Source organism: Orcinus orca, chromosome 8, assembly GCF_937001465.1.
Source record: "Orcinus orca chromosome 8, mOrcOrc1.1, whole genome shotgun sequence".
Classification (NCBI taxonomy): Eukaryota; Metazoa; Chordata; class Mammalia; order Artiodactyla; family Delphinidae; genus Orcinus; species Orcinus orca.
The window spans coordinates 26,644,164-26,670,304 of record NC_064566.1 but is presented as its reverse complement, the minus strand read 5'-3'; the positions used below and the strand labels follow the sequence as shown (position 1 = coordinate 26,670,304).

Genomic DNA, 26,141 nt, shown 5'->3' with positions numbered 1-26,141 from the left:
TTTTTTTCTTCTCATCCTAAAGTATACATTTCCTTGGTGAGCTTATCCATTCCCTTAAGGTAAACCCCCACCATGGGCTAATTAATTTCTAATTTATATGTTTCATCTAGAGATCCCTCTCTCACATAGCCTACTGTGTATTGGACATCTCCACTTGGATACTCCACAGGTATTTTACTCCAATTAAATACATTCAAAACATAAAAAAACGTGATCTCCCATTCCCTAAAACAACCAACTGTACAACTATAAAGTTCTACTGTTCCTCCTTTATTCTTTATCCTCCACCATCCAGAAAGCTGCTCAATACAGAAACCTGTTACTCATCTTTGATTCCTCCTGTCAACCTTCCTTGGTCATGTCAATTCTACCCATTATAGTAATCTCTTGATTCATTCCATTCTCTTTATCCCAATCACAGTTAGCCAATCCATTCTCTTGCAGGATACTTTTTAGCCAAACATAACAAGCAAATATGATTATTATGTCATTTCTTTACCTGAAATTTTTCAATGATTTCCCATTATCCTTAAGGAAAAAAAAATTCATCTTAAAAAAATCAATTAGACTTTTATCTAATTTCTCTAGTCTCCTCTTCTCTTAGCACTATGCACAAATTATGAGAACTATTTGTACAGTAGCAATGAGAGCAGATTTACTGAAGGAGGGGAGGGAGCTTCCTTCTCAGGGTAAACTTACCCAGGATTCTCTACCTCAGTTCAAGTTATGTATTCTGTATTTGTCCTCCACAGCATTTAGAGTATACTTTATTATCCTATCCACCCACCTATCTCTCCCAACTGTGAACTCAAAGAGGGTAGAGACTAAGTATTCTTTCTCCTGTAACCTAGTACATAGCACACTCCGTGAGATTTACTATGTGCTCAGTAAATAATTGTTATTAATCATTTAACACCACACCTAAACATATGCCCTTTTAATTCTTTCCTTCCATAAAAACTTCATTTATTCCAATGTTTATATTCTACTCTACATACTGGTAAATTCAAGTATTGGGGATTATTTGCTTTGATAGCAAAGGTTTTGTCTTTGTAAAAAAAAAAAATAGGACAGATTAAATTAATTTATTCTATGATAATGTTATACCAAAGATATATCCTACTTTCAGGAATGCCTTGGTGCACACATATGTCATGCTTCCTGGATTACAGTTAAAGCTGAAAAACAATTTTTCACTTCTAGTAATAAGGTTTAGAAAACTAAAGGCTGAAGTAAAGAGTAGAAAACAGGGGGATACATAGTAAAGAAATCTATAAAAATTCAATATTTGTAGTACTTCAAAGTTTTCAGAGCAGCAAAACTATCTGAGAAGTTCCTATTTGATATTAGGTTGCTTTGTCACTTTCTGTTTTGGTCTTCTTAGTATAATTATTTACTACAGGACAAAATTAACATATGTTGTTCAATGTGTTCATTTTAACTGCTATGCTGTTTTCTATGTGTTAATCTTATCTCCCCCAAATGAGAACATTTTTTACTTCTATAGGCCTAAAATGACAAGGTTAGCTTCAAGCAGACAGTAAACACTCAACAGCTATTTACTGAACAATTTAGATTACAGATTTATACTGGTGAGATTCTAAGTGAAAGCATCTAAACCTTGATCAAGCTTTGCAGTTGATGTATTGTTAAATAGCAAGGTGTTGTTTTAGTTTTTCTTTCCTGAACATTTTTCTTTAAAAAACAAACACCATCCCAAATGAAAAACTCTAGTCACTATTTAGCAATATAATCTCAGTTTATCAAATAGAATCAGCCAAAAAGTCTTAAAAAGGTCACTGAGATTTAAAACAATTCAACGGCAAGAATTTCCATGAAGTTTGGATGTATTTTAAAAGTATCACAGATCACTGTCAAAACCAACAATAACTGTTAGTGCAAGCATAATTTGTGAGTCTTTTTTAGTTTAGACACTTGTCAATCATGAATGCCTTTAAAAATCAGTTACTCCAATCCCCTACCTCTGGCCAGCTCAAAATTTTGAAAACAGAATTTAAATCCAAGGACACAGTTCTAAATTAATGTTTTTTTTCTATTTTAATAGGAATTAAACTTCCTATTCTAATAAGCTCTTGATTCAGAGTTCATAAATCACTTGAAAAAGAAAGCACGTACACATCTAACTCTTATCAGTTTTTCGGGGAAAAAATACCCTGAAGTATTTTCTGTTATTTGCAGGTGCCTTAACAGCAAACGACAATTAAATGTGTGAACAAGGTTGTCAGAGTAACACTTATCATTCACACCACTTATGGAAAGGCGCTCTAAGACTTCCAGAAGCACTAATTAAAATTAACGAAAGCTACTCACGGGGACTTGTCAGAGGGGTGCATTTTGTTATTTGCTGTTTGAAACGGGGGAAAACCAAATCGCCTCAAAGCTCAGGAGTTTTTACTCTAACGTCTAAATCCAACCCACCTGTCACAGGCACTGAGGAACCAAGCCCAGGGGCTCAACAAGCAAGTCGCTAAGGTAAGAGTTCCAATCCCTTCACTATTACACAGCCATTCCGAAAAAGACCTGAAGAGGATGGCGGAGGGAATATTCTCCCAAAAAATCAGAAAAGAACGGGGTGGGAGGGAGTATCCTCTTTAATACTGAGCGGAGAAATGTGCAAGGTCCTACTGGTATTTGCTTGATATACCGCTCCACCAGCCTTTTCTTTAATTCAGCGTGAATGAGGGCACTCAAAACGAGAAAAATGTTGAATGATATTACCCACCTCTAGTCCCAAAGAACCCCGAAGTCTCTCACCCAGGACTCAGGGGGTCTCTTTCTCACCTGGGCCTTGAAGAAGTCCGTCGTCCTGACGTAGAATGCACTTCTCAGTAATACGCCTTGCCATTGGTTGACTCGGGAGGGAACTCTTAGTCCTATTGGCTTCGGGAGCCGAGGAGGAGGCAAGGAGGCGGGAGTTTGGGGCTGGCTCTGACAGACCCGAGGCTTGAGCTCCCAGAGTTCCTATTGGGTCAACGCGGGAAGCGCCAAGATGGCGGAAGCGGCGACTTGCAGCACAGGCACCAGGAGTACTGGGTCTATGGTGGTGGCGGCTAGCAGGAACAGCGTCACCAGCTTCCAGCGGAGGGGTCCTAGAGCCAGCGGTACCGACAGCGGCTGCTCTCGACTGGTGTCCATCGCGGGGACACGACCGTCGGTGCGGAATGGACAGCTGCTGGTATCAACCGGGCTCCCAGCCCTGGACCAGCTCCTAGGTCGGTTCAGAACGGAGATCTGGGCTCAACAGAGGGAAAACTAGGGAGGGGACCTGCCCGGGGGAGCCACCCTGACCCCACATTTCTCTCTGACCTCTCAGCCTTCGGACGTGGAGAGGATAGCCCGGTCTGATGGAGATGGAGGGGAGGAAGGGTTGCATGGAGACTTCTAAATGCTGTTAACTAAATCTGTTTTCGTGCTCCCACTTCCTACTCTGGTGCCCGCCAGCTTTTTTCTAGATTACGACAGGAAACCTACATGCTTTTACCCTGACATGCTTCCTAGTCAAGGGGAATCATTAATGTTTGGAAACGGTTTGGCATTGATCTAGTATCCCGTCCTGGTCTGTGAATGAACCCTTCTGCCAACCCCAGGTAGCTCACGGTTTGGACTAACAAAAGTTTGTATCAGTTGTGAGAGATGGGCTTCAATAGAAAATGCTGAAGAAAGTAACTTCCCCTCTCCACCACCAGGCTGCTTATCTCCTGGTTCTGAATCTTTAAACAAATTATATTGACTTTAAGAGAATGTGTGTTAAAGGCTTATGTGGATCCAAAGTAGTTAAAGCCGGTTTTTGACCTTAGCAGTCATACCCAGCATCTGCGTTAAATATATGCATATTTGTTTTTGTTATTTTTTCTTCTATATATTATGCTTCCCAGAGTTACATCTCAAACAATATGTTTAAAATTAATTCACATTTGACAAGAAAAAGAAGTCCAGTTTTTAGGCTTTCCTGTATAATCTCTGGAATTTTTCATAAGAAGGCTACTGAAGAATATGCTTGATTCATAACTTATGTTGACAAGATTGAACAGATTAGATTGGCAGGACAAAGCTGCAGTGTTAATAAGGCTTGTAAATTAGTTAATTCCTATCAGAATGCTACTTTACTAAAATTGGGCCATGTTTATATTTCATAACATTTTTATAGGGTGAGATGTGTCAGTTAAACCTTGTACACTTTCATAAAATATTACAAATGCCATTGCTTGTTCTTGTACTTCCCTTGACATTTTCTCTCTGTAATTTTTTTTCCCACAGGTATGCTTTTCAGATAGGTTTAGTGCAAAAGAAAATGACGAGGCCAATGAAAAAGAGTATGGCTTCTTGCCTCTGTTATTTCATGACCTTAACTGGATCCTGGTTATTTATACATAAATCTAAGTATTTTCCCTTAATTGTTTCAAGACTGTTGCCTTCCTTAATTGCATGGTACTATAAACAGAAATGATTCAAAATATCTAGTTAGCAAATATTTGTCTCACTTTCTTTCCCTTGTGAGCCTTACTTGGTGTCGTCCTATATTTAAACTTAAAGGTTGGAGGCTGTTCCTAGTCTTTAATTTTTTTCTTTTTCCTTTTTGTAACTCAATGGAGATATGTAACTTCATTCACTTGATCTTGAAACTCTCCAAACAAAAAGGTCACATTTTTAACATTATACTTTCAGTTCCTCATTAGAATAACAAAATGTGCCTAGCACAGTACCTGGCACGTAGTAGATTCTAAATAAGTTTTTGGTTGAAGGAAAAATATTGTGTAGGAAAAAGCCTGGACAAGAGATTATGAAACACATAGGATGGAATTATGTGTTTGAGTTCTAAAATCAGACTCAGAGATTAACTAACATGAACAGAGTCACAAAACTAGTGACAATCTGGGCTGATCTTTAAGCTCCACATTTAGTGCTCTGCACTATGCTGCAACTGTTTCAAATTTCTGAGAACTCTTTTCAAGTGTTTTTAACCAGTTATTGAATCTAAGCCTAAAGATTTAACCATATAGTCTCTTAAAGCACCCACCAGAAAGGTGACCCAAAGCACCTTCCTCACATGTTTCTACAGTGATATAAACTTGAACTGTAATTTAAAATTTTTCCAGATTTGCTTGGGGATGGGGACTCTAATAATTTGATTCTAACAAGCTTATGGTAAAAATTAGTGTTCATTAAGATGATTGAAATAAGTATCAGTTTTTGGATATTTTGAAATATGTTTCACATGTATACAGTTAATTCTCAAATTGCACAGAAGTTGAAGACATTGTTATAAAAGGAGTTACTACATTTGGAATAATAAACTGTCCAGAAGTATTTCAGTTGTTCTTAACTTCCTAAGGCATTTTTGTATTTTGATTTTCTATTTTGTGTGGCCCTATGGAGCAAACCCTATACATTTGTTTTTCATTAAACCATTATTTGAATGTGAAACATTTGGCTGCTAATGTGTATACACAAAAGTAAAAGCAATTCATATTATATTGTTGTTCTAAAATGTTATTTGACTCAGATTGTGACAAGTCTAATATAAACATATTGTGACAAAATGTAATGACAGTAGGATTTTATGATATTAGAATGATGAAACTCTACTGTGATATTGTGATTCTTGCCTATATATATTCTGTGGTTACTGCGTAACAAGTAAATATTGTATTGTCACTGACATACGCTGCAGTGATATTTTACTACTGCCACTGGGACATTATTGTAATTTTAAGTGCAGATGCAAAACATATTTGAAAGGCATAATATAGGCTAATTGAATATTAGTTATTTGATGATATGCTAATATTTCCATTGCTTACTCGAAAGTGTTTTATAAACTTGAGAATTCCCTATTACTGCATCTTTTACATGATCTAATTGTATTAAATATTTTTGTTCTGACAGCTTATTTTATTGTTAGATATCGATATACCTTTCCCAAGTTGGCTAATTTTTTAAGTTCTGAGATTTCCTAACCCAGTTTCTCAATCCTGCCTTTCCAGGACATTTATGTTGTTTTTTGAGGACACCATATGTAAATATGTCATTTTTCTTCTTCCACGAATTTCCAAAGAGAGATTATACAGTAGGTAAAGGATTCTGGCAGAATTTCACTTTTTCTAGGATATATAGTCCATTTTAGGACCATATTAACCCCCAGTCTCATCCTTCAAAAAGATATTCGAAGGAACGATGACTTCTCAGGTTTAACTGGCTTAACTCTGTGCTGTTCAGAACTTTTAAAATTTTGACAGTCAAGTGAATGGAAATAGGGATTAGGGGTAAATAATAGTCCAGGAAGAGGACTCTGAAGAAGCTTGAGGGTAGCTGCCATTTTCAACACTGCTGTGAAAAAATAAATACTGGTGGTTGTAGTTCCTTTGCTCCACTATATCTTAATCTGGAGTGTGGGATGATATGCATTGATCTTGGATTATATATTTAACATAATCCTGGTTGTGACATTTTAACAACTGATAGCTGTACATTTAAAGTAAAAGTAGCTTATTCCCTTGTATTGCTATGTAAAATTGTTTTGTGTAATTTAATCTACAGAACCATTCTCATTGCTGATGGCTTGTCTTTTTTGATTCCCATATTTGCCCAGCCAATAGTTGTGATAATCAGGAGTTGTTGGGATGTTTCATACCTCCTAGAGAGAGAAGAAAAAGTAGACCTGTTAATGACATAACTGCAATTTAATTTGAAGTGTGGCATTAGTTAAGTAGTTAAGGATATTGCCATGAACCAAGAATATGAACTGGTTTTTAACGTTGCATTTTCCCTAAAATGCCTTTCTATAATTTTAAGCAAAACCATTTATAGAGAGCACTGGAAAGGACTGGTATAAATCGCTTATCTTTCCTGACTTTTATTTGTTTTCCCTTTTACTTCCTCTAACTTTGAAAAACGAGTTGCCCTTGTTGTAAAATAAGATAACACTTCTGGACCTTAATATTCTAATATATTAATTTGACCTCATTCACCCTAAATTTATAGCCTAATTAAAGATTTTTGGGGGGAAGTGTGTGGGATTGAATTTTCTCCCTCTAAATTAATATATCATGTTCTAACTATTCACATGAATTTTTAAAAATTCTTCATATTTAAAAAAAAAGATATTGGCACTTAAAATCTTAAATTTTCTGATGTTTTTACACTATCAGGTTTTTTTCTAGTTTTAAGACAAAATGCTGTCATTTTTTTAAAATGTAAAAGCTTGATGAAATTAATACTTTAAGATATCAGACTTGCAAAGTATCTTCAAGCTTTCAAACTCATGTAGTCTTACAAGTTGATAAAATATTCTACCCATATTTTTTAGTAAGCTGGAGAATAACTTAATATACTTCTTTAAAAGGTCTAGAAGTAAAACCAACAGTTTATTTGCTTAGTGACTTAGAATATTGATGATTTCCCTAAGATATGATTAAAGAGAAGAGGAGGCCATAAGACCATTTTACTCCTTTGTATGTTTCATTATAGAAATAAGACGAGTGCTTACTTACCACATTACTTACATGTCAGACATTTTAGTGGACTATTAGGAACTATTTTATTTCTATTTTAATTGGGAACTATTAGTGTGAAATCTGTGTTGCTTTTGAAGTTACTAATGGATTACTGAATTTAAAGATGTATTAAAACTAACTTTTGTTGAACATGCCATGTCAAGACATCTTGTCATGATTGGTTGTTTAAGCTTTTCAGTTTTTGGTAGGGAGCATGACTACAAACTTATTCAAATTTACTCTAGTTTAAAATATAACTAGAACTTCAGTATATCAAGTGAGTTATTTCAAAATACCTTATACAGAAGTATTTTGGGGAAATGTGGGGTCTTGTCACACACTAAAATGAAGTTTGGAAGAATAGAGGAACTTTGCTGCTATATGTGTGTGTGTATGTACATGTCAAATAATTTTACCTCATATACATAGAATAAAAACTTGATTTACAAATAATAAGGTGGCTTCTTATTTCCCATGACCAACCTTCCAAATGACCAACATTTACTAGGGCCAATTCAAATTTGAGTCTAGTGAATTTACATTATATAGCCCATTAGAAAAAAAGAGTTGCCTTTTTGTAGGAGAAGTCCTGATAGAATTAATTTGGCTGATAAAAGTCATTAAACTGTCTTCTTATTATCTTGTTTTAAGTAATGTTCAAATTTTCCAAACATCAGAATTTTAATATATGTGAGATTTTAAAAATTCGAGGGGTGGTTCCTGAATTATCAGGAACAGTGGATTGTTTGACTCATTCTTACAGAAAACTACCTTAGCCTAGTCTGATTTACTGTTAAGGTGATCACCATTTATCTAATGATACAGTTTTAGTGTATCATTTAGTTTCTAGTCAGAAAATAATTGCCAGACTCGTAAGGGTAGCTCTTACTGTACCTCCTTGGGCAAGTCACCTGAGTAAGGTATCACTTCATTTAATAGGGAAACTATTTCTTTATCTGTTCTCATTATTTCACTGTGAATATAATTCACAAAATACTTCTCTAACTATTCGACTTGGAGGCCTTATATAACTTGCTAATTTAAGGAGATATGAATGTAGACCCAAAGAAGTTTAGATAATAAATCTAAATCCTTCCTATAAAAATTAAGTTATAGAAAGAAAGGCAGCTAACTTTTTTATAGTACTTGCTGTAGACTAGACACTGCAGTATCTGTTATGTGCTTGTATTATTTCATCTCAAATACACAAAATGATGATTACGTAGTTAAATATTTATTTTTGCATGTAAGGGAAAATAGTGAAGTAAGGCGTTGGAAAGTGTGATTTAAAGTGTTTCAAATGGATTAAAAAGTAGTGGTCTATATGTAGCACAAACTATAAAATTAAATATTTAATCTTGTCCCAAAGAAAATTTGCTCTGATCCTTTATGGTTATTATCATCACACGTATTTCAGTTTATGTTAATCTTTTAGCTTGACCAACATTTGGAGTTATCCTGTGTAGTCTGGTGTGGCTTTAAATGCTAAAATGAAGGAACTTATCTCAATGTGAAAGTAAAATACATATTTGTTTCCATAAAAAATCCATTTAAAAATATATAAATGTATTGGTTTCATTTTTTAAAAAATTCTTTTCTAACAATTTGGAATGTTTTCTTTATAAAGTTCCCAAATGTTGGATTGTATTCTGTGTGCATGCATGTTACCAAATTTCAAATTCTTTGAAACATAACAGTTATTTATGCTTATTTGCAAGGCAAAAAATAAGCACTGTCAAATGAATTTTTCATAGTAAGTTTTTCTATGTAGTGTTCGCCACTACAAAACTTTTTTGAGGAAAAGTTCTTTATTGTTATTCTAAATGTTTCACCATTTTGTGCAAACAAGCAAAACGCTAGTAATATTGTCTTCAACTGTCCAACAATTTTTAGTTTCTTTTTAAATTAATTATACTTTAAGTACATTTCATTCTTTGTGTACACATTCTTAAATTTCTAAGTGAATTTGTTAGCGTTTGCAACATTAATTATACATAGTAATACTTTTACAAGTGGTTTTACAAACAAAATATCAGGAGTCAAATGGTTGAATGTCTTTATCTTTCTGATGATGTTCTAGTTTCCTAAAAGTTGATTTTAAATTGATTTCTAATAAACTATTTGAGTTATATGTTTATGATCATATTACCCTAATTCAGATATTTAAAATAACATTTTCTAGTAAAATTGAAAATGTGTTTTGTGATTGTGCCTTTTTTGTTTGAAATGACAAAAATATTTAGAGTATGTCGTGACTTTGTGTATATTGTTAATAATGGAAAAAATTCGTTTTAATTATCAGGGTTTTTTTTCCAAGGCTTATTAAATTTGAGAATAAATATTAAAGTGGAATTTCTCTTATAGTAACCTTTCTTTTCTATGTTGTACTTCTGTTGTAGTTAAGTTACTGTGCACATTTAGGTCTCAGCTATTGAGCTAATTTATTAGCAAGTGCTAAATATAACATTTATGGATCGCTTAACCGGTTATGTTGAATGCTGCATGGTCCTAACACAGGAGAAAGGAGGATAGTACAGTATATTATGAAAGTAATTGTAATGTGTAGTGTATAATTACATATAATATGTAATTATTTCATAATAGCACCTTAAGCAAAGTATTGCAAAGGTAATTAAAATGTTGTTTTTAACTGCAATTTTAAAGTTATTGAAGTACCTGTCCTTGATAATGCCTAACTTTTATGCTAAAGATAATGTGAAAAGGTAGATTAATTTTCTTCTTGGTTTTGTTTCATTTCCAGGTGGAGGTTTGGCCGTTGGAACAGTTCTTCTAATTGGTTAGTCTAGCATACATACTTTGCTCTTCCCAGTCACGGTTTTCTCTTGTGCATAATGATTTTATGGATTTGCCTATTCTGAGATTACGTATTTAACACTCTACAAGAGTTAAGGTCAATTATACAAGAGTTAAGGTAAATTAAAGAGGAATTGCCTTAAGTTCTAATTTAAATTAAAATGTTGATCTGAACTTGAAATGAATTAGGAAAATATATATATGAAAATGTAGCTCTTATAATTTAAAAATGTTCACAGTGCTTCGCCCTGCATTTGTTTTAAAAAAACTAAAATTAATGCCAATAGATTTTTTGGAGAATCTCAGTATTTAGATTGGGATTATTACAGTGATTCATTTGATAAGTTGATGTACACATAAGCCCATTGTATATATCACAGATTTTTATCATAATTGTCTTCTAACTGAAAGAAAAGTAACAAACTGACAAATCACATTTTTATTCATCTTTAAAGCTTCATTGGTTCTTACTTAAATACACATACATAACCCTACTTAGCTTTTTTTTAAGTTTAGATCATAGAATCTTGGAATTGAAATAAACCTTGGCAGTTATATAATCAAAGCTCCCATTTGGCCACAAATCACTTTTCCATAATCCTTGACAGATAACAAGCACCATTTGAGTACAGATTATCTAGTTTAAAGGGCTCGCTACTTTACAAAGCAATGCTTTGTTATTGAAAATGTATGATTTATTAGAAAGTTCTGTATATTAATGTTTAATTTGTATGCCTGTAACAAGTTTGTTGTTCCTAGTTTTGTCCTCTGATACTCTTTCACATGACACTCTTAAAATATTTGAAAATAACTATTTAATCACCTCAAATCTTCTCCAAACTAAATAGACATAGTTTGTGGTACGCGGGCCTCTCACTGTTGTGGCCTCTCCCGTTGCGGAGCACAGGCTCCGGACGCGCAGGCTCAGCGGCCATGGCTCACGGGCCCAGCTGCTCCGCGGCATGTGGGATCCTCCCGGACCGGGGCACGAACCCGTGTCCCCTGCATCGGCAGGCGGACTCTCAACCACTGCGCCACGAGGGAAGCCCTAGACATAGTTTCTTAAACTGGTTTCACACTCCTCACTCTCCTGGTTGTTCTCGTGTCGCACCTTTTGGTCTGGCATTGTCTCTCTTTTTTTTTTTTTTTTAAATTTATTTATTTATTTATTTACGGCTGCGTTGGGTCTTTGTTGCTGCATGTGGGCTTTTCTCTAGTCGTGGTGAGTGGGGGCTACTCATCGTTGCAGTGCGTGGGCCCTAGAGCATGTGGGCTTCAGGAGTTGTGGCACATGGGCTCAGTAGTTGTGGCTCGCGGGCTCTAGAGCACACACTCAGTAGTTGTGACGCATGGGCTTAGTTGCTCCATGGCATGTGGGATCTTCCCGGCCCAGGGCTCGAACCCGTGTCTCCTGCATTGGCAGGCAGATTCTTAACCATTGCACCACCAGGGAAGTCCCTGGCATTGTCTCTTTAACTGTGCCCAGAACTGAATACAATACTCCAAATTTAGTGTGACTTATGCTTAAATTCTAGAAATGGTCATGTCAGTTGCAGTTTTTAAATTTATCTTTTAGTAAGTAAAGAATGATTGAAGGAATTTTGGGAAAAAATAATTCACAGTTTTGATATAAGTATATAAATACAGAAAATGCAAAAGGACATGTAGAAAAATTGGGTTGTCCTTTCAGTTCCTCACTCCCCATACCCAGGGACAATACTGTCCTCAGTTTCCCACCCAAATATTTCAACATAACTAATATACATGGGAGCATTCAGCACCTTGCTTTTTCTGCTTAATACGTGTTAGAGATCAGTCCATGTGCCTTCATATAGGTATACCTCATTCTTCTCGACAGCTGAATAGGATTTTATTGTATAGGTATGCCACAATTTACTTAAATCATTCTCTACTGATAAGTTTAACTCATTATTTTCTGTTACTAACAATCTTATTATACAAGTCTTATATATAAGGTCTGCATACACATATAAGTATATAGTATCTATAGAATAAATTCCAAGGTATAGGCTTACTTGATAGAAGCATGTTAAATTGTATTAGATATTAGATTGCTCAGCCAAGAGGTTATGCTACCTTATACTTCAATCAACTGTTATAAGAATATTAGGTTACCCTTACCCTTAACAACAATGTGCTTTATCAAACATTTTAATCTTTACCAGTCCAAATAGGTGAAAAGTGAAGAATGGCATTTCATGATTTGAACCTGGGACTTTTCTCTTTGATGAACAAAAATCTGGAGATTATTATAATGGTTTAAAAAATATCCAGCTAAATTTTAATTCTTTTCTCCAGTAGAAGTATATGTGAATGATACTAAGAATCTAATGACGACTGATAATTCATTCAAAAAATGTTCGTTGAACACCCAGGTGCATGCTAGATATTGGGGTTACAAATATAAATGAGTTACTCTCTTCCCTTAAGGAGGAGACATAAGTAAAGTAAATAATTACAACGTAAGTTAATACCATAATAGATGTGTTTATTATTACTACACTTTATTGTTGATTGTAGCTGTACAAGGGACTGCTATTGACTTTTGTATATCCATCTTATAACCAGCAACTTTTGAATTGTTTATAGATTCACTTGAATTTTCTAAGTAGGCAATCATCTTCTGCAAACATTGAAAATGTTATTTCATAACAGATTTTGGTGTTTTAAAAGTGAGTGCTTCCATAACAAATATAAAATAAAAATATGGGAGTGGCTTTAGAACCAGGCAGTGGGCAAGGCTGGAAGGATTTTGAGGAACACATTAGAAAATGCCTAAATCACTGTAAAGAGATCGTTAGTAGAACTCTGTACTTTGAGGACACTGCCAATGAGGCTGTAAAGGGAGAAGGTCCATGTTACTGAAAGCTGGAGGAAGAGGATCCTTGTTACCTAGTGACAGAAAGCTTAGTGTTGATGTCAGCAGTTATGCGGAAACAACACATGTCTAATGAACTTGGTGATCTAGCTAAGGAGATTTTTTGACAATATATAATAAGGAAAAACTCAAATAAGAATAACTAAAGCACAGTGACAGATAAGAAAAAAAGGGTCTGCCTTTGGTGAAATATCAATTCACCAAGTATTAAACTAGGTATTCAGTAACTATTTGTTGAATTAATAATTGCATAAAACAATATAACAAGTATAAAGCAAAGGCCTTGCCTTTATAGTCTGGTCTTTCCATAAAGCTAATATTTTTAATCATCTCATTATTGTTTATGCCCTACTATCAACTCCTTCTAAGTGTATAAGATTTTTAAAAATATGTATAACTTAAGTAAACTTAGTTTTATTATCTGTTAGCTTGTTTTCTCTAGGAAATCTTAAAACAAAATTTGGAAGCATTTTTACATTTCTTTGAGAGATTAGATTAGCAGAAGGAATCTTATCTACTAGGTTTTCTACTTTTCTCCATTTCCTGGTCAATACAGCTTGTACAACAGATGAATTCTGCCTTAAGAAATGGATGAATAGTTCGAAATACAAACCAAATATGGAGATTTAAGGTCAGTGGTTAGGAGCTTAGGCCATTACTATACTGCTCATCACTCAAAGATTTTTTTATTCCACAAGTGAGAGAAAATTAAAGCCGAAGATGATTTGCATTAATAACTTTTCAATATAGACTGTGAACATTTTAACCATTCTCTAATTTACCAAGGCAACTCTGTGTCTCAGTGTGTACATGCACATGAGTGTGGCGTAACAGAGTAGTGGATTTATGGTTTCAGAAGCAATGTAACTATGGAAACTGGAGACAGTGAGCACTGCCAGAAAACCCATGGTAGGTCTACTTTAGACCTTCGGAATGCAACAAAATAAATGAATATGAATACTTAAAAGGCCCTTCTGAGCAATAGGTTGAAGAACTAAGGGGCTCCTACATTTACTTTGAAAATCAAAGATAGAGTTTTCTTAGAACATGTTTCATCCTTCAGTACTGGAATAGGTTTTGAGATGTTTTATATTTAAATCGCTTTCTGACAGTCTGGTACACAGGTAAATATGGAGCACCTGAAAAGTATCAAAAGTGAAAGGATGGCATAAATATTTAAAGTTCACACAGCTTCTTTTTACATAAAGGATCTTGGTCTATATGTGGAGCTAGTGAGCATCAAAAAGATTTAATAGAAGTCAGTAATTGAAATACAAGTTATGTGACATTTATGAAAGCATTATTTTTAATTTAGTCTCTTAGGTTAATTATATAATTTTAGATCTAGAAGTAGGAGAAAAATATGCTTTTAAACAATTAATTGCAACCAGCTATAAGTGTACTTCTGTATTAGTTACCTATTGCTGTGTGACAATATTAACATAAACTTAATAGCTTAAAAATAACACACATTTATCATCTCACAATTTGTGTGGGTCAGGAGTCCAGGCACAGCTTAGCTGGGTCCTCTGCAAGCGGACAGTCAAGATATCAGTCAGGGCTGGGTTCTCACTGAAGGTTTGGCAGAAGAAGGAAGGATCTGCTTCCAAGCTCACACGGTGGTTGACAGCATTCAGTTCCTTGCTGTCAGCCAGAGGCACTCTCTCACAACCGACATCTTATTTCTTCAAGACCAGTAAGGAAGAATGTCTCTCAACAAGACAGATGTCACAGTTTTATGTAACAGAAATGATGTCCCATCACCTTTGCCATATACTTTGGGTTAAAAGCAAGTTACAGGTTCCACCCATATTCAAAGTGAAGAGATTACACAAAGACATATACCAGGAAACAGGATCATGGGGATCACCTTAGAATATCATACTTTTCATAGATTTAATTTGGTATTATTTTATATAATAGCAAAAACCAAGCGCTCCCAATGTATCTCTCAAAGGATAGTATAGTATTTTCTCATCAGTTGTCTTTGAACTTTTTGAGTTTGCTGAGCTATGTTTTCCTTTTACAACATGTAATATATTCTAAGCATTTTCCTTATGGTACACGACTTGGCAAACTACAACCTGCTGGCTGGCGATTTATCTATAAAGATTGGAATACAACCATGCTGTATTTATTTGCACATTGTTTATGGCTTCTTTTGTGCTACAAGAGCATAGTTAAGTAGTTTCAACAGAGACTGTATGGTTCGCAAGCCCAAAATATTTACTCTCTTTTAAGAAAAAGCTTGCCAATTGCTGTTTTATATTATTGTATTTTGTATGCTCCTTAATTTATTTTATAGTAGTAAAACTTGTTGGAAGACTGAAATAAGAGATACTGATATCAGTACAGTTCTTTAGAAAAAACCACCTGACCTTTTGTCCTGAAACATTTAAGTGCCTACTATGTGTTTAACACTGTTAGGCAGCATGAATCTTTGTTTTTACCCTTGATGAACTTAAACTGGATGTCGGTTGCATGTGGAATAACTATGAACAATACATATATAATGTGCAAATGTTTATGCAGGTGCAAGAGGTATGGAAAAGGCTTAAATTGAATCAAAGTATGGGCAGAAGTTGAGGGGAGATGAAGGGAGAAAAGTATTCATATGTAAACTGTATAAACACATGCATAAGAGAGACTACCAGCAGGGTATGCTCCTGTAATAAAGAGGCGAGAGCCCTTCTAAAGGAGAGAGTATTAATTTAGGACTAGTCAAAGGGAAAGTTTAGCCTACTTTCCCTGAGTCTTTGGTCTCAACTACCTACTTGTACAATTCAGATTGTGAAACTTCAGAACCCATATACCAGCTCCTCAAACTGCAGTGTGCAGGGATGAGACTTTTTACCCTTTATCCACCAGAAGACACCTGGGAGTTTCTGTTTGTTTAGCTTTATAGCCAGTCAGATCCATCATGTTTCACCTCCTAGTTACCTTTGGTCATTGTCCAAGAATTAAGTTGTTCCAATGATCTTACCTTCTATGTTTCTTTTATCTCCATAATACTCTGTATTTTTTTCTCTATAGACTCAATTTCCTAGTATTCCTATCGTTTCTAAACCTTTCCAGTTTGCCTTTTATAACACCTATTTCATATAAAACATACTCTAATATCTTTAAAACTTATTAAATAGTCTATTAAAATATTTAACATTTAGTGAGGATTTACTGTGTGCTGGGCATCACGCTAAGCCCTTGATGTATATTTTATCATTTAATTTCACAACAATCAGATGAGATGTCTATATTTTACAGAAGATGAAATTGAAATTTTGAGAGAAGCCAAGTAACTTGCCCAGGGTCACACACCTAGTAGCTGAGATTCGCAATCAAGTTTCTCTGACAGTAAATCATCATTTTATACTAAAACCTGAAAACTCATCTTAAAAATTCTTTCTGGAGTGAGATTTATATCTTGGGCTATTCCTCCTCCTCTACCTCATTGCTGCCTATACTGACGTCCTAGTTATTTCCGTCATTTATTAGAGACTATCATGATCTTCAACCTCAAGAAGGCATTGAACGTTGGCCAACAAGCTTTTGTATAACTCTAATCACCTCCTTTTCATTCTCAGTAACCTCAGTGGCCTTTTAAACTCTCTGGTCCTCAAACATCAGACAATACCACTTTCTCCCTCATTTTCTGAAATGACTTATTTCACACAGAAGTAAGAGTCTCATCATAAACAACTTCTCACCATCAAACCTCAAAACATAGCTCTATCCACAAATGGAAAGATGTGTTATACCTTCTCCTGTTTGAGATCATCCTTTTACCTGTACTTTATTTTTTTTCTTGAATTTTATTTTATTTATTTTTTTATACAGCAGGTTCTTATTAGTTATCTATTTTATACATATTAATGTATATATGTCAATCCCAATCTCCCAATTCAATTAGCTGTAGTAGTTTTCTGGTGGCATCTTTAGGATTCTATATGTATAGTATCATGTCATCTGCAAACAGTGACAGTTTTACTTCTTCTTTTCCAATTTGTATTCTTTTTATTTCTTTTTCTTCTCTGATTGCTGTGGCTAAAACTTCCAAACCTATATTGAATAATAGTGGCGAGAGTGGACATCCTTGTCTTGTTCCTGATCTTAGAGGAAAAGCTTTCAGTTTTTCACCATTGAGAATGATGTTTGCTGTGGGTTTGTCGTATATGGCCTTTATTATGTTGAGGTAAGTTCCCTCTATGCCTACCTTCTGGAGAGTTTTTATCATAAATGGGTGTTGAATTTTGTCGAAAGCTTTTTCTGCATCTACTGAGATGATCATATGGTTTTTATTCTTCAATTTGTTAATATGGTGTATCACATTGATTGATTTGCATATGTTGAAGAATCTTTGCATCCCTGGGATAAATCCCACTTGATCATGGTGTATCATCCTTTTAATGTGTTGTTGGATTCTGTTTGCTAGTATTCTGTTGAGGATTTTTGCATCTATATTCATCAGTGATATTGGTCTGTAATTTTCTCTTTTTTGTAGTATCTTTGTCTGGTTTTGGTATCAGGGTGATGGTGGCCTTATAGAATGAGTTTGGGAGTGTTGCTTCCTCTGCAATTTTTTGGAAGAGGTTGAGAAGGATGAGTGTTAGCTCTTCTCTAAATGTTTGATAGAATTCACCTGTGAAGCCATCCGGTCCTGGACTTTTGTTCGTTGGAAGATTTTTAATCACAGTTTCAATTTCATTACTTGTGATTGGTCTGTTCATATTTTCTATTTCTTCCTGGTTCAGTCTTGGAAGGTTATACCTTTCTAAGAATTTGTCCATTTCTTCCAGATTGTCCATTTTATTGGCATAGAGTTGCTTGTAGTAGTCTTTTAGGATGCTTTGTATTTCTGCAGTGTCCGTTGTAACTTCTCCTTTTTCATTTCTAATTTTATTAATTTGAGTCCTATCCCTCTTTTTCTTGATGAGTCTGGCTAAAGGTTTCTCAATTTTGTTTATCTTCTCAAAGAACGAGCTTTTAGTTTTATTGATCTTTGCTGTTGTTTTCTTTGTTCCTATTTCGTTTATTTCTGCTCTGATCCTTATGATTTCTTTCCTTCTGCTAACTTTGGGTTTTGTTCTTCTTTCTCTAGTTCCTTTAGGTGTAAGGTTAGATTATTTGAGATTTTTTCTTGTTTCTTGAGGTAGGCTTGTATAGCTATAAACTTCCCTCTGACAGTCTGGTACTGCTTTTGCTGCATCCCATAGGTTTTGGATCGTCGTGTTTTCATTGTCATTTGTCTCTAGGTATTTTTTGATTTCCTCTTTGATTTCTTCAGTGATCTCTTGGTTATTTAGTAACGTATATTTTAGCCTCCATGTGTTTGTGTTTTTTACGTTTTTTTTCCCTGTAATTGATTTCTAGTCTCATAGCGTTGTGGTTAGAAAAGATGCTTGATATGATTTCAATTTTCTTAAATTTACTGAGGCTTCATTTGTGACTCAAGATGTGATCTGTCCTGGAGAATGATCCGTGTGCACTTGAAGAGAAAGTGTAATCTGCTGTGTTTGGATGGAATGTCCTACATATATCAATTAAATTTATCTGGTCTATTGTGTCATTGAAAGCTTGTGTTTCCTTATTAATATTCTGTTTGGATGATCTGTCCATTGGTGTAAGTGAGGTGTTAAAGTCCCCCACTATTATTGTATTACTGTTGATTTCCTCTTTTATAGCTGTTAGCAGTTGCCTTATGCATTGAGGTGCTCCTATGTTGGATGCATAAATATTTACAATTGTTATATCTTCTTCTTGGGTTGATCCCTTGATCATTATGTAGTATCCTTCCTTGTCTTTTGTAACATTCTTTATTTTAAAGTCTATTTTATCTGATATGAGTATTGCTACTCCAGCTTTCTTTTGATTTCCATTTGCATGGAATATCTTTCTCCATCCCCTCACTTTCAGTCTGTATGTGTCCCTAGGTCTGAAGTGGGTCTCTTGTAGACATCATATATATGGGTCTTGTTTTTGTATCCATTCAGTGAGCCTGTGTCTTTTGGTTGGAGCATTTAATCCATTCACATTTAAGGTAATTATCAATATGTATGTTCCTATGACCATTTTCTTAATTGTTTTGGGTTTGTTTTTGTAGGTCCTTTTCTTCTGTTATGTTTCGCACTTAGAGAAGTTCCTTTAGCATTTGTTGTAGAGCTGGTTTGGTGGTGCTGAATTCTCTTAGCTTTTGCTTGGCTGTAAAGCTTTTGATTTCTCTGTCGAATCTGAATGAGATCCTTGCTGGGTAGAGTAATCTTGGTTGTAGGTTCTTCCCTTTCATCACTTTAAGTATGTAATGCCACTCCCTTCTGGCTTGTAGAGTTTCTGCTGAGAAATCAGCTGTTCACCTCATGCGAGTTCCCTTGTATGTTATTTGTTGTTTTTCCCTTGTTGCTTTCAATAATTTTTCTTTGTCTTTAATTTTTGTCACTTTGATTACTGTGCTGCATCTCTGCATGTTTCTCCTTGGGTTTATCCTGCCTGGGATTCTCTGTGGCTTCCTGGACTTGGGTGGCTATTTCCTTTCCCATGTTAGGGAAGCTTTGACTATAATCTCTTCAAATATTTTCTCGGGTCCTTTCTCTCTCTCTTCTCCTTCTGGGACCCCTATAATGCGAATATTCTTGCCTTTAATGTTGTCCCAGAGGTCTCTTAGGCTGTCTTCATTTCCTTGCACAGGCTACAGAACTGTAGTTCTTCTTGCTTCTGCTGTCTGCCCTCTGATGGATGAGGCTATCTAAGAGGCTTGTGCAAGCTTCCTGATTGGGGGGGGACTGGTAGTGGGTAGAGCTGGGTGTTGCTCTGGTGGGCAGAGCTCAGTAAAATTGTAATCCACTTGTCTGCTGATGGGTGGTCTGGGTTCCCTCCCTGTTGGTTGTTTGGCCTGAGGTGACCCAACACTGGAGCCTACCTGGCTCTTTGGTGGGGCTAATGGTGGACTCTGGGAGGGCTCACACCAAGGAGTACTTCCCAGAACTTCTGCTGCCAGTATCCTTGTCCCCATGGTGAGCCACAGCCACCCCCCGCCTCTGCAGGAGACCCTCCAACACTAGCAGGTAGGTCTGGTTCAGTCTCCTATGGGGTCACTGCTCCTCCCCCTGGGTCCCGATGCACACATTACTTTGTGTGTGCCCTCAAAGAGTGGAGTCTCTGTTTCCCCCAGTCCTGTCGAAGTCCTGCAATCAAATCCCGTTAGCCTTCAAAGTCTGATTCTCTAGGAATTCCTCCTCCCGTTGCCAGACCCACAGGTTGGGAAGCCTGACGTGGGGCTCAGAACCTTCACTCCCGGGGGTGGGCTTCTGTGGTATAAGTGTTCTCCAGTTTGTGAGTCACCCACCCAGCAGTTATGGGATTTGATTTTATTGTGATTGCGCCCCTCCTACCTCCTCATTGTGGTTTCTCCTTTGTCTTTGGATGTGGAGTATCTTTTTTGGTGAGCTCCAGTGTCTTCCTGTCAATGACTGTTCAGCAGTTAGTTGTGATTCCAGTGCTCTCACAAGAGGGAGCGAGCGCACATCCCTGTACTACACCATCTTGAACCAAATCCCTCACCTGTACTTTAGATCTTTTCTCCTTCTACCTTTCCAAGTACCTGGCAATAGCAATTTTCTTTTCTCTTATTATATTACTATCTTTATTAAGCTCTTTTCTATGTGTACTTGTTTTTCAAAGGAAAAAAATTCCACTCCCTTAACCCTACCTTCTCCAATTATTGCTTTTTCTTTTCCATTTCATAGCCAAGCCTGTTGAATGATCTGTAACACTTCTTATATGTTTTAGTAATATTTCAGTCATTGCTCAGTCTATTTCACACACTACCACTTCACTAAAACCACCTTAGCTCAAGACACTGGAGACCTTCCCATTGCTAAACCCAGAGGTTACTTCTCAGTCCTATTCCTTCTTTTTTTTTTTTCTTTATTGAAGTATAGCTGATTTACAATGTTGTGCTAGTTTCTGGTGTACAGCACAGTGGTCCATATATATATATATTTTTTCCATTAAGGTTTATTACAGAATATTGAATATAGTTCCCTGTGCTATGCAGTAGGACCTGGTTGTTATCTATTTTATGTATAGTAGTTTGTATCTGCTAATCCCAAACTCCTAATTTATCCCTGCCCCCTCTTTCCCCTTTGGTAACCATAAGTTTGTTTTCTATGTCTGTGAGTCTGTTTCTGTTTTGTAAATAAGTTCATTTGTATCATGTTTTAGATTCCACATATACATGATATCATGATATTTATCTTTCTCTTTCTGACTTACTTCACTTAGTATGATAATCTCTAGGTCCATCCCTCTTGCTGCAAATGGCATCATTTCATTGTTTGTTATAGCTGAATAGTATTCAATAGTATATCTATACTACATCTTCTTTATCCATTCATGTGTTGATGGACATTTAAGTTGCTTCCATGTCTTGGCTATTGTAAATAGTACTGCTGTGAACATTGGGGTGCACCTTTTTGAATTGAGAGTTTTCTCTGGACATATGCCCAGGAGTGGGATTGCTGGATCATATGGCAACTCTATTTTTAGTTTTTTAAGGAACCTCCATACTGTTTTCCATAGTGGCTGTACCAATTTACATTCCCACCAATAGTGTAGGAGAGTCCCCTTTTCTCCACACCCTCTCCACCATTTATTATTTGTAGGCTTTTTAATGATGGCCATTCTGACCAGTGTGAGGTATTACCTCATTGTATTTTTGATGCACATTTCTGTAATAATTAGCAAAGTTGAGCATCTTTTCATGTGCCTATTGGCCATCTGTATGTCTTTGGAGAAATGTCTATTTAGGTCTTCTGCCCATTTTTCGATTGGGTTGTTTGGTTTTTTGTTGTTGTATGAGCTGTTTGTATATTTTGGAAATTAAGCCCTTGTCAGGCACATTGTTTGCAAATATTTTCTCCCACTCTGTAGGTTGTCTTTTCATTTTGTTTATGGTTTCCTTTGCTGTGCAAAAGCTTGTAAGTTTGATTAGGTCCCATTTGTTTATTTTTGCTTTTATTTCTGTTGCCTTGGGAGACTGGCCTAAGAAAATGCTGGTACAATTTATGTCAGAGAATGTTTTGCCTAAGTTCTGTTCTAGGAGTCTTATGGTGTCATGTCTTATATTTAAGTCTTTAAGCCATTTTGAATTTATTTTTGTGTGTGGTGTGAGGAAGTGTTCTAACTTCATTGGTTTACATCGGGCTATCCAGCTTTCCCAACACTGCTTGCTGAAGAGACTGTCTTTTCTCCACTGTATAGTCTTGCCTCCTTTGTTGAAGATTAATTGGCTGAAGGTATGTGGGTTTATTTCTGAGCTTTCTATTCTATTCCATTGAATCATGTGTCTGTTTTTGTGCCAATACCCTGCTGTTTTAATTACTGTAGTTTTATAGTATTGTCTGAAGTCTGGGAGGGTTGTGCCTCCAGCTTTGTTCTTTTTCCTCAGCCTTTGGCAATTATGGGTATTTTATGGTTCCATATAAATTTTAGGATTATTTGTTCTCATTCTGTGTAAAATGTCATGGGTAATTTGATAGGGATCGCATTAAATCTGTAGATTACTTTGGGTAATATGACCATTTTAACAATATTAATTCTTCCAATTCAAGAATATGGGTTATCTTTCCATTTCTTTGAATCATCTTTAATTTCCTTTATCAATGTTTTATAGTTCTCAGCATATAGGTCTTTCACCTCCTTGGTCAGGTTTATTCCAAAGTTTTGTTTTTGTTTGTTTGTTTTTATGTAATTTTAAAAGGGATTGCTTTTTACTTTCCTTTTCTGATATTTCATTGTTAGTGTAAAGAAATGCAACAGATTTCTGTATGTTGATCTTGTATCCTGCTACCTTCTCAGGCCTCTTCCTTCTTTATCTCAGCAGCAATTGATGTAGTTAATCACTCTTTCCTTGAAGTACTCCCTTTCTTTGGATTCTGTTATAATATTCTGTTCTGGTTTTCCTTCTACCCCTCTGCTCATGTTTTTTTAGACTCCTTTGGCTCTACTTAAAATACTAACATCATATTCCCTCTTCTAGTGCTGTATACTCTTCCCTGGGAGGTCTCAGTCCCTGCCGTAACTAGAATGACCAGGAAAAACCTCATCTTATAAAAGTAATCAGTAATCTCTGGCATTGCTACATATGTAGGGTACACAGAGAAATGAGGAGATCATATTCAACTTCCTATTCAACATTTTCTCTTGAATATCTTACACACACCTCAAAATCAGTATGTCTAGAGCTAAACTCACAGTCTGCCCTTATCTCCAAATTCTACCCCATTCCTCCAAATCTGTCCCTCTTCCTCTCATCCCTGGCTTATTCAACCTACCAAGTGACACGTGCCGGAGACCTGAGTGATGTACTTGTCTCTCATGCTCTACACACCCATTAATCATTAAATGCTGAAAGTTTTCAACCGTTTAAATATGTATTGAAAAACTCTGTCTACATCTCTCCATTATTGCTGCCACAACCCTAATTCAAACCGTAATCAACAACTCTCATTGAAATTATTATAACAGCCTCTTAAGTTGTCTCCAATGTTCCCTTGCTTCAGTCCTTTTTCATACTGTAGCCTGAGTGAACTTTATGATATGAAAATCTGATCATGATCCTTGCTTAGGACATTTTTGTGCTCTCTATTGATCTTAACATAAGGTGCAAGCTCCTTAATTTGGGCTCTAAGACCTTTAGTGATTTGCTTCTGCTGATTCACCTTAGCCTTATCTCTTCTCATCTTCTCACCTCCTTCCTCAAGCTTTGTGTTTATCACCCTAAGTTTTTAATTCCATCAAAGTACCATTCTCTCACCTCTCTACAGGACTTTTCTTAAGTTCTTTCTTGCTGCATCTTTTTTCTTCTCTTTTCCTAACCCCTAATCATCTTCTAGGTCTCCACTTAAATATCTCTTCCAGAAAGTCATCCTTAACTGTTGCTTTCCTTCTCCTCATGCCCAATTAGTAGTATTCCTCTTATATAAATACTTCTGTAGTATTCTTTATCTACCTTCTCATGACATTTATACTTTATTGAAAACCCCTGATCACATACTTTATTCAGTAGACTGACTGTAAGCTCTGTGATCATGGGAACCATATAGGGATACAGTGAATGAATGAATGCATGAATAAATGAATGATATGAAAGCCTGGCTAAAAACAATTTATAATGGTTAGGAGTATGTAATCATGGAGTTTTGAGCAATGAAGAGATACTATGAAGGAGGCACTGCAGGAATAATGTAAAAAACTTGAAGTGATAAAAATACTCATTGCCCTAATCTAAACATGAGGTGATGTTTGTTACTGTGCTTTTAAGACTTTAATCATAAATTTACTATCAAATTTTGATAGGATAACAACACAAACTAACTTTTCTATTTCTACATTTCGTTATGTATATTAGATTCTAAATGTTTAACTAGCTTTGCTTAGACTGCTGTGATTTGAAATATCATTTCCCTATATTTTCCCTCTTTTAGCGGAACCCTCACAAGAGTGGTGATTTCTACTTCTGTGCCATATAATGTGTAGGAAATGAGGGAGAGACAGGAGGTAGTATGATCCCACGATTTTTGGCCGGAGAAAGTTTGGAGTTAGTACCATTAGGTGAAGTCAGGAAAGGAGGAGAATGAGCAGATATTGAGGTAGAGTAATGAATTCACTTTAAACACAATGAATTTTCTGTTCCCAGTAGTTCTACCTAGTAGACAGTTGGATATTTGGGTATTAAATTTAGGCTAGAGAAAAATATTTGGGATTCCTCAATGTTATTTAACTAATGTTTTATTCAATGTATGTTTTAGTTGAAGTCATAGGCATGTATGAGAATGCCCAAGTTTATAGACCCTTGTGGATACAGAGATGGAATTTTAGGGGGGGTCTCTTAATTCCCTCAAATTACATGCACATTTGTGTAGGACTGTGTATATTTTAAGACCAGCATATAAAACTTATATCAGCTTCTTAGAGTAGCCTTAGACTCCAAAAAGGACTCAGTACAACTAGAGTAAAAAGAAAAACAGGTCAAAATATAAAGCCTAGGCACATCCTTGTTTGAGGTATAGATAATGGAAAATAAGCCCAGGGAAGAGGTTAAGACCATAGCTTCTGGAATCAGACTTCCTAGATTCAAATAATGGCTCTGCTATTTACTAGCTGTATCACCATAGGCAAGCTGCTTACATTCTCTGTAGTTTCCTTACCTATAAGACAGAGATTAATAACATTTGTAAGGTTATTATAAGGATTAAATGAGCTAATGCATGAGATGTATGTTGCACCATGTTTAGCATATAGTTAATGGTCAATAAATCACTCATTTGCTGTTTTTAATGTAATCTTGACTGTACTGGCCAGCCCTGCCAAACATGAGATTCTGCCTCTTTGAAGGGTTTTTCAGTGACAGATGGGGCCAGAATGAAGCAGAGCATCACCCCCAAAACCATGCTTACCACCTACATGGAAATCACTATAACTTCGTAGGCTACAAGCAGCTGGCTTGAATAGACCAGATCAGAGTGAGGATAGGGCCATCTCTCTACCTAAAGCAGACAGACAATTGTGTAAGTTGATCTCTGCCACTTTTCTTTTTTCCTGCTCTCCCAGTAATAATAGAATGAGGACTTGGAGTAAGAAGTATTTTAGAACTTTCCTTTCTTGTAGAACCCCTCTGCACCACTGAGACCTTCAAGGTACAAGCCTTAGTTTGCACTGAAGGAGAGGGAAAGCTTTGCATTGAACAATAAAGTTTTAAACTTAACTATTTCAAATTTTAATAACTGAAACTGGTGAAAAGATCATGGAATCCACTCTGGATGTCTTTAAGAGATGAGAAAAGGAAGTTTTGACATAGCATATTTGAAAGCAGTGACTAGAAAATAAACAAATAAAATTGTTTCATATTTGTATACCAAAGA

At 35.7% G+C, this 26,141-nt stretch overlaps 2 protein-coding genes across 4 annotated transcripts in view; one reads left to right on the top strand and one right to left on the bottom strand.

Moving 5' to 3' along the window:
- IMMP1L (inner mitochondrial membrane peptidase subunit 1) overlaps positions 1-2,868 on the bottom strand; it is a 74,723-nt gene extending 71,855 nt beyond the window's left edge. Inside the window, exon 1 of one of the 2 annotated variants that reach the window (XM_004263957.4) lies at positions 2,744-2,868. The gene's annotated coding sequence lies outside the window, so the exon portion shown is untranslated. The remainder of the gene's footprint in view (positions 1-2,743) is intronic. The other variant, XM_033409830.2, reaches the window with a different exon arrangement.
- Positions 2,869-2,970: 102 nt separating this feature from the next.
- Positions 2,971-26,141, top strand: part of ELP4 (elongator acetyltransferase complex subunit 4) — a 243,473-nt gene continuing 220,302 nt past the window's right edge. Inside the window, exons 1-2 of one of the 2 annotated variants that reach the window (XM_049714242.1) lie at positions 2,971-3,233; positions 10,276-10,311. In XM_049714242.1, the coding sequence (XP_049570199.1) occupies positions 3,011-3,233; positions 10,276-10,311 (259 nt within the window). In that variant the 5' untranslated portion in view covers positions 2,971-3,010. The remainder of the gene's footprint in view (positions 3,234-10,275; positions 10,312-26,141) is intronic. The other variant, XM_004263959.3, reaches the window with a different exon arrangement.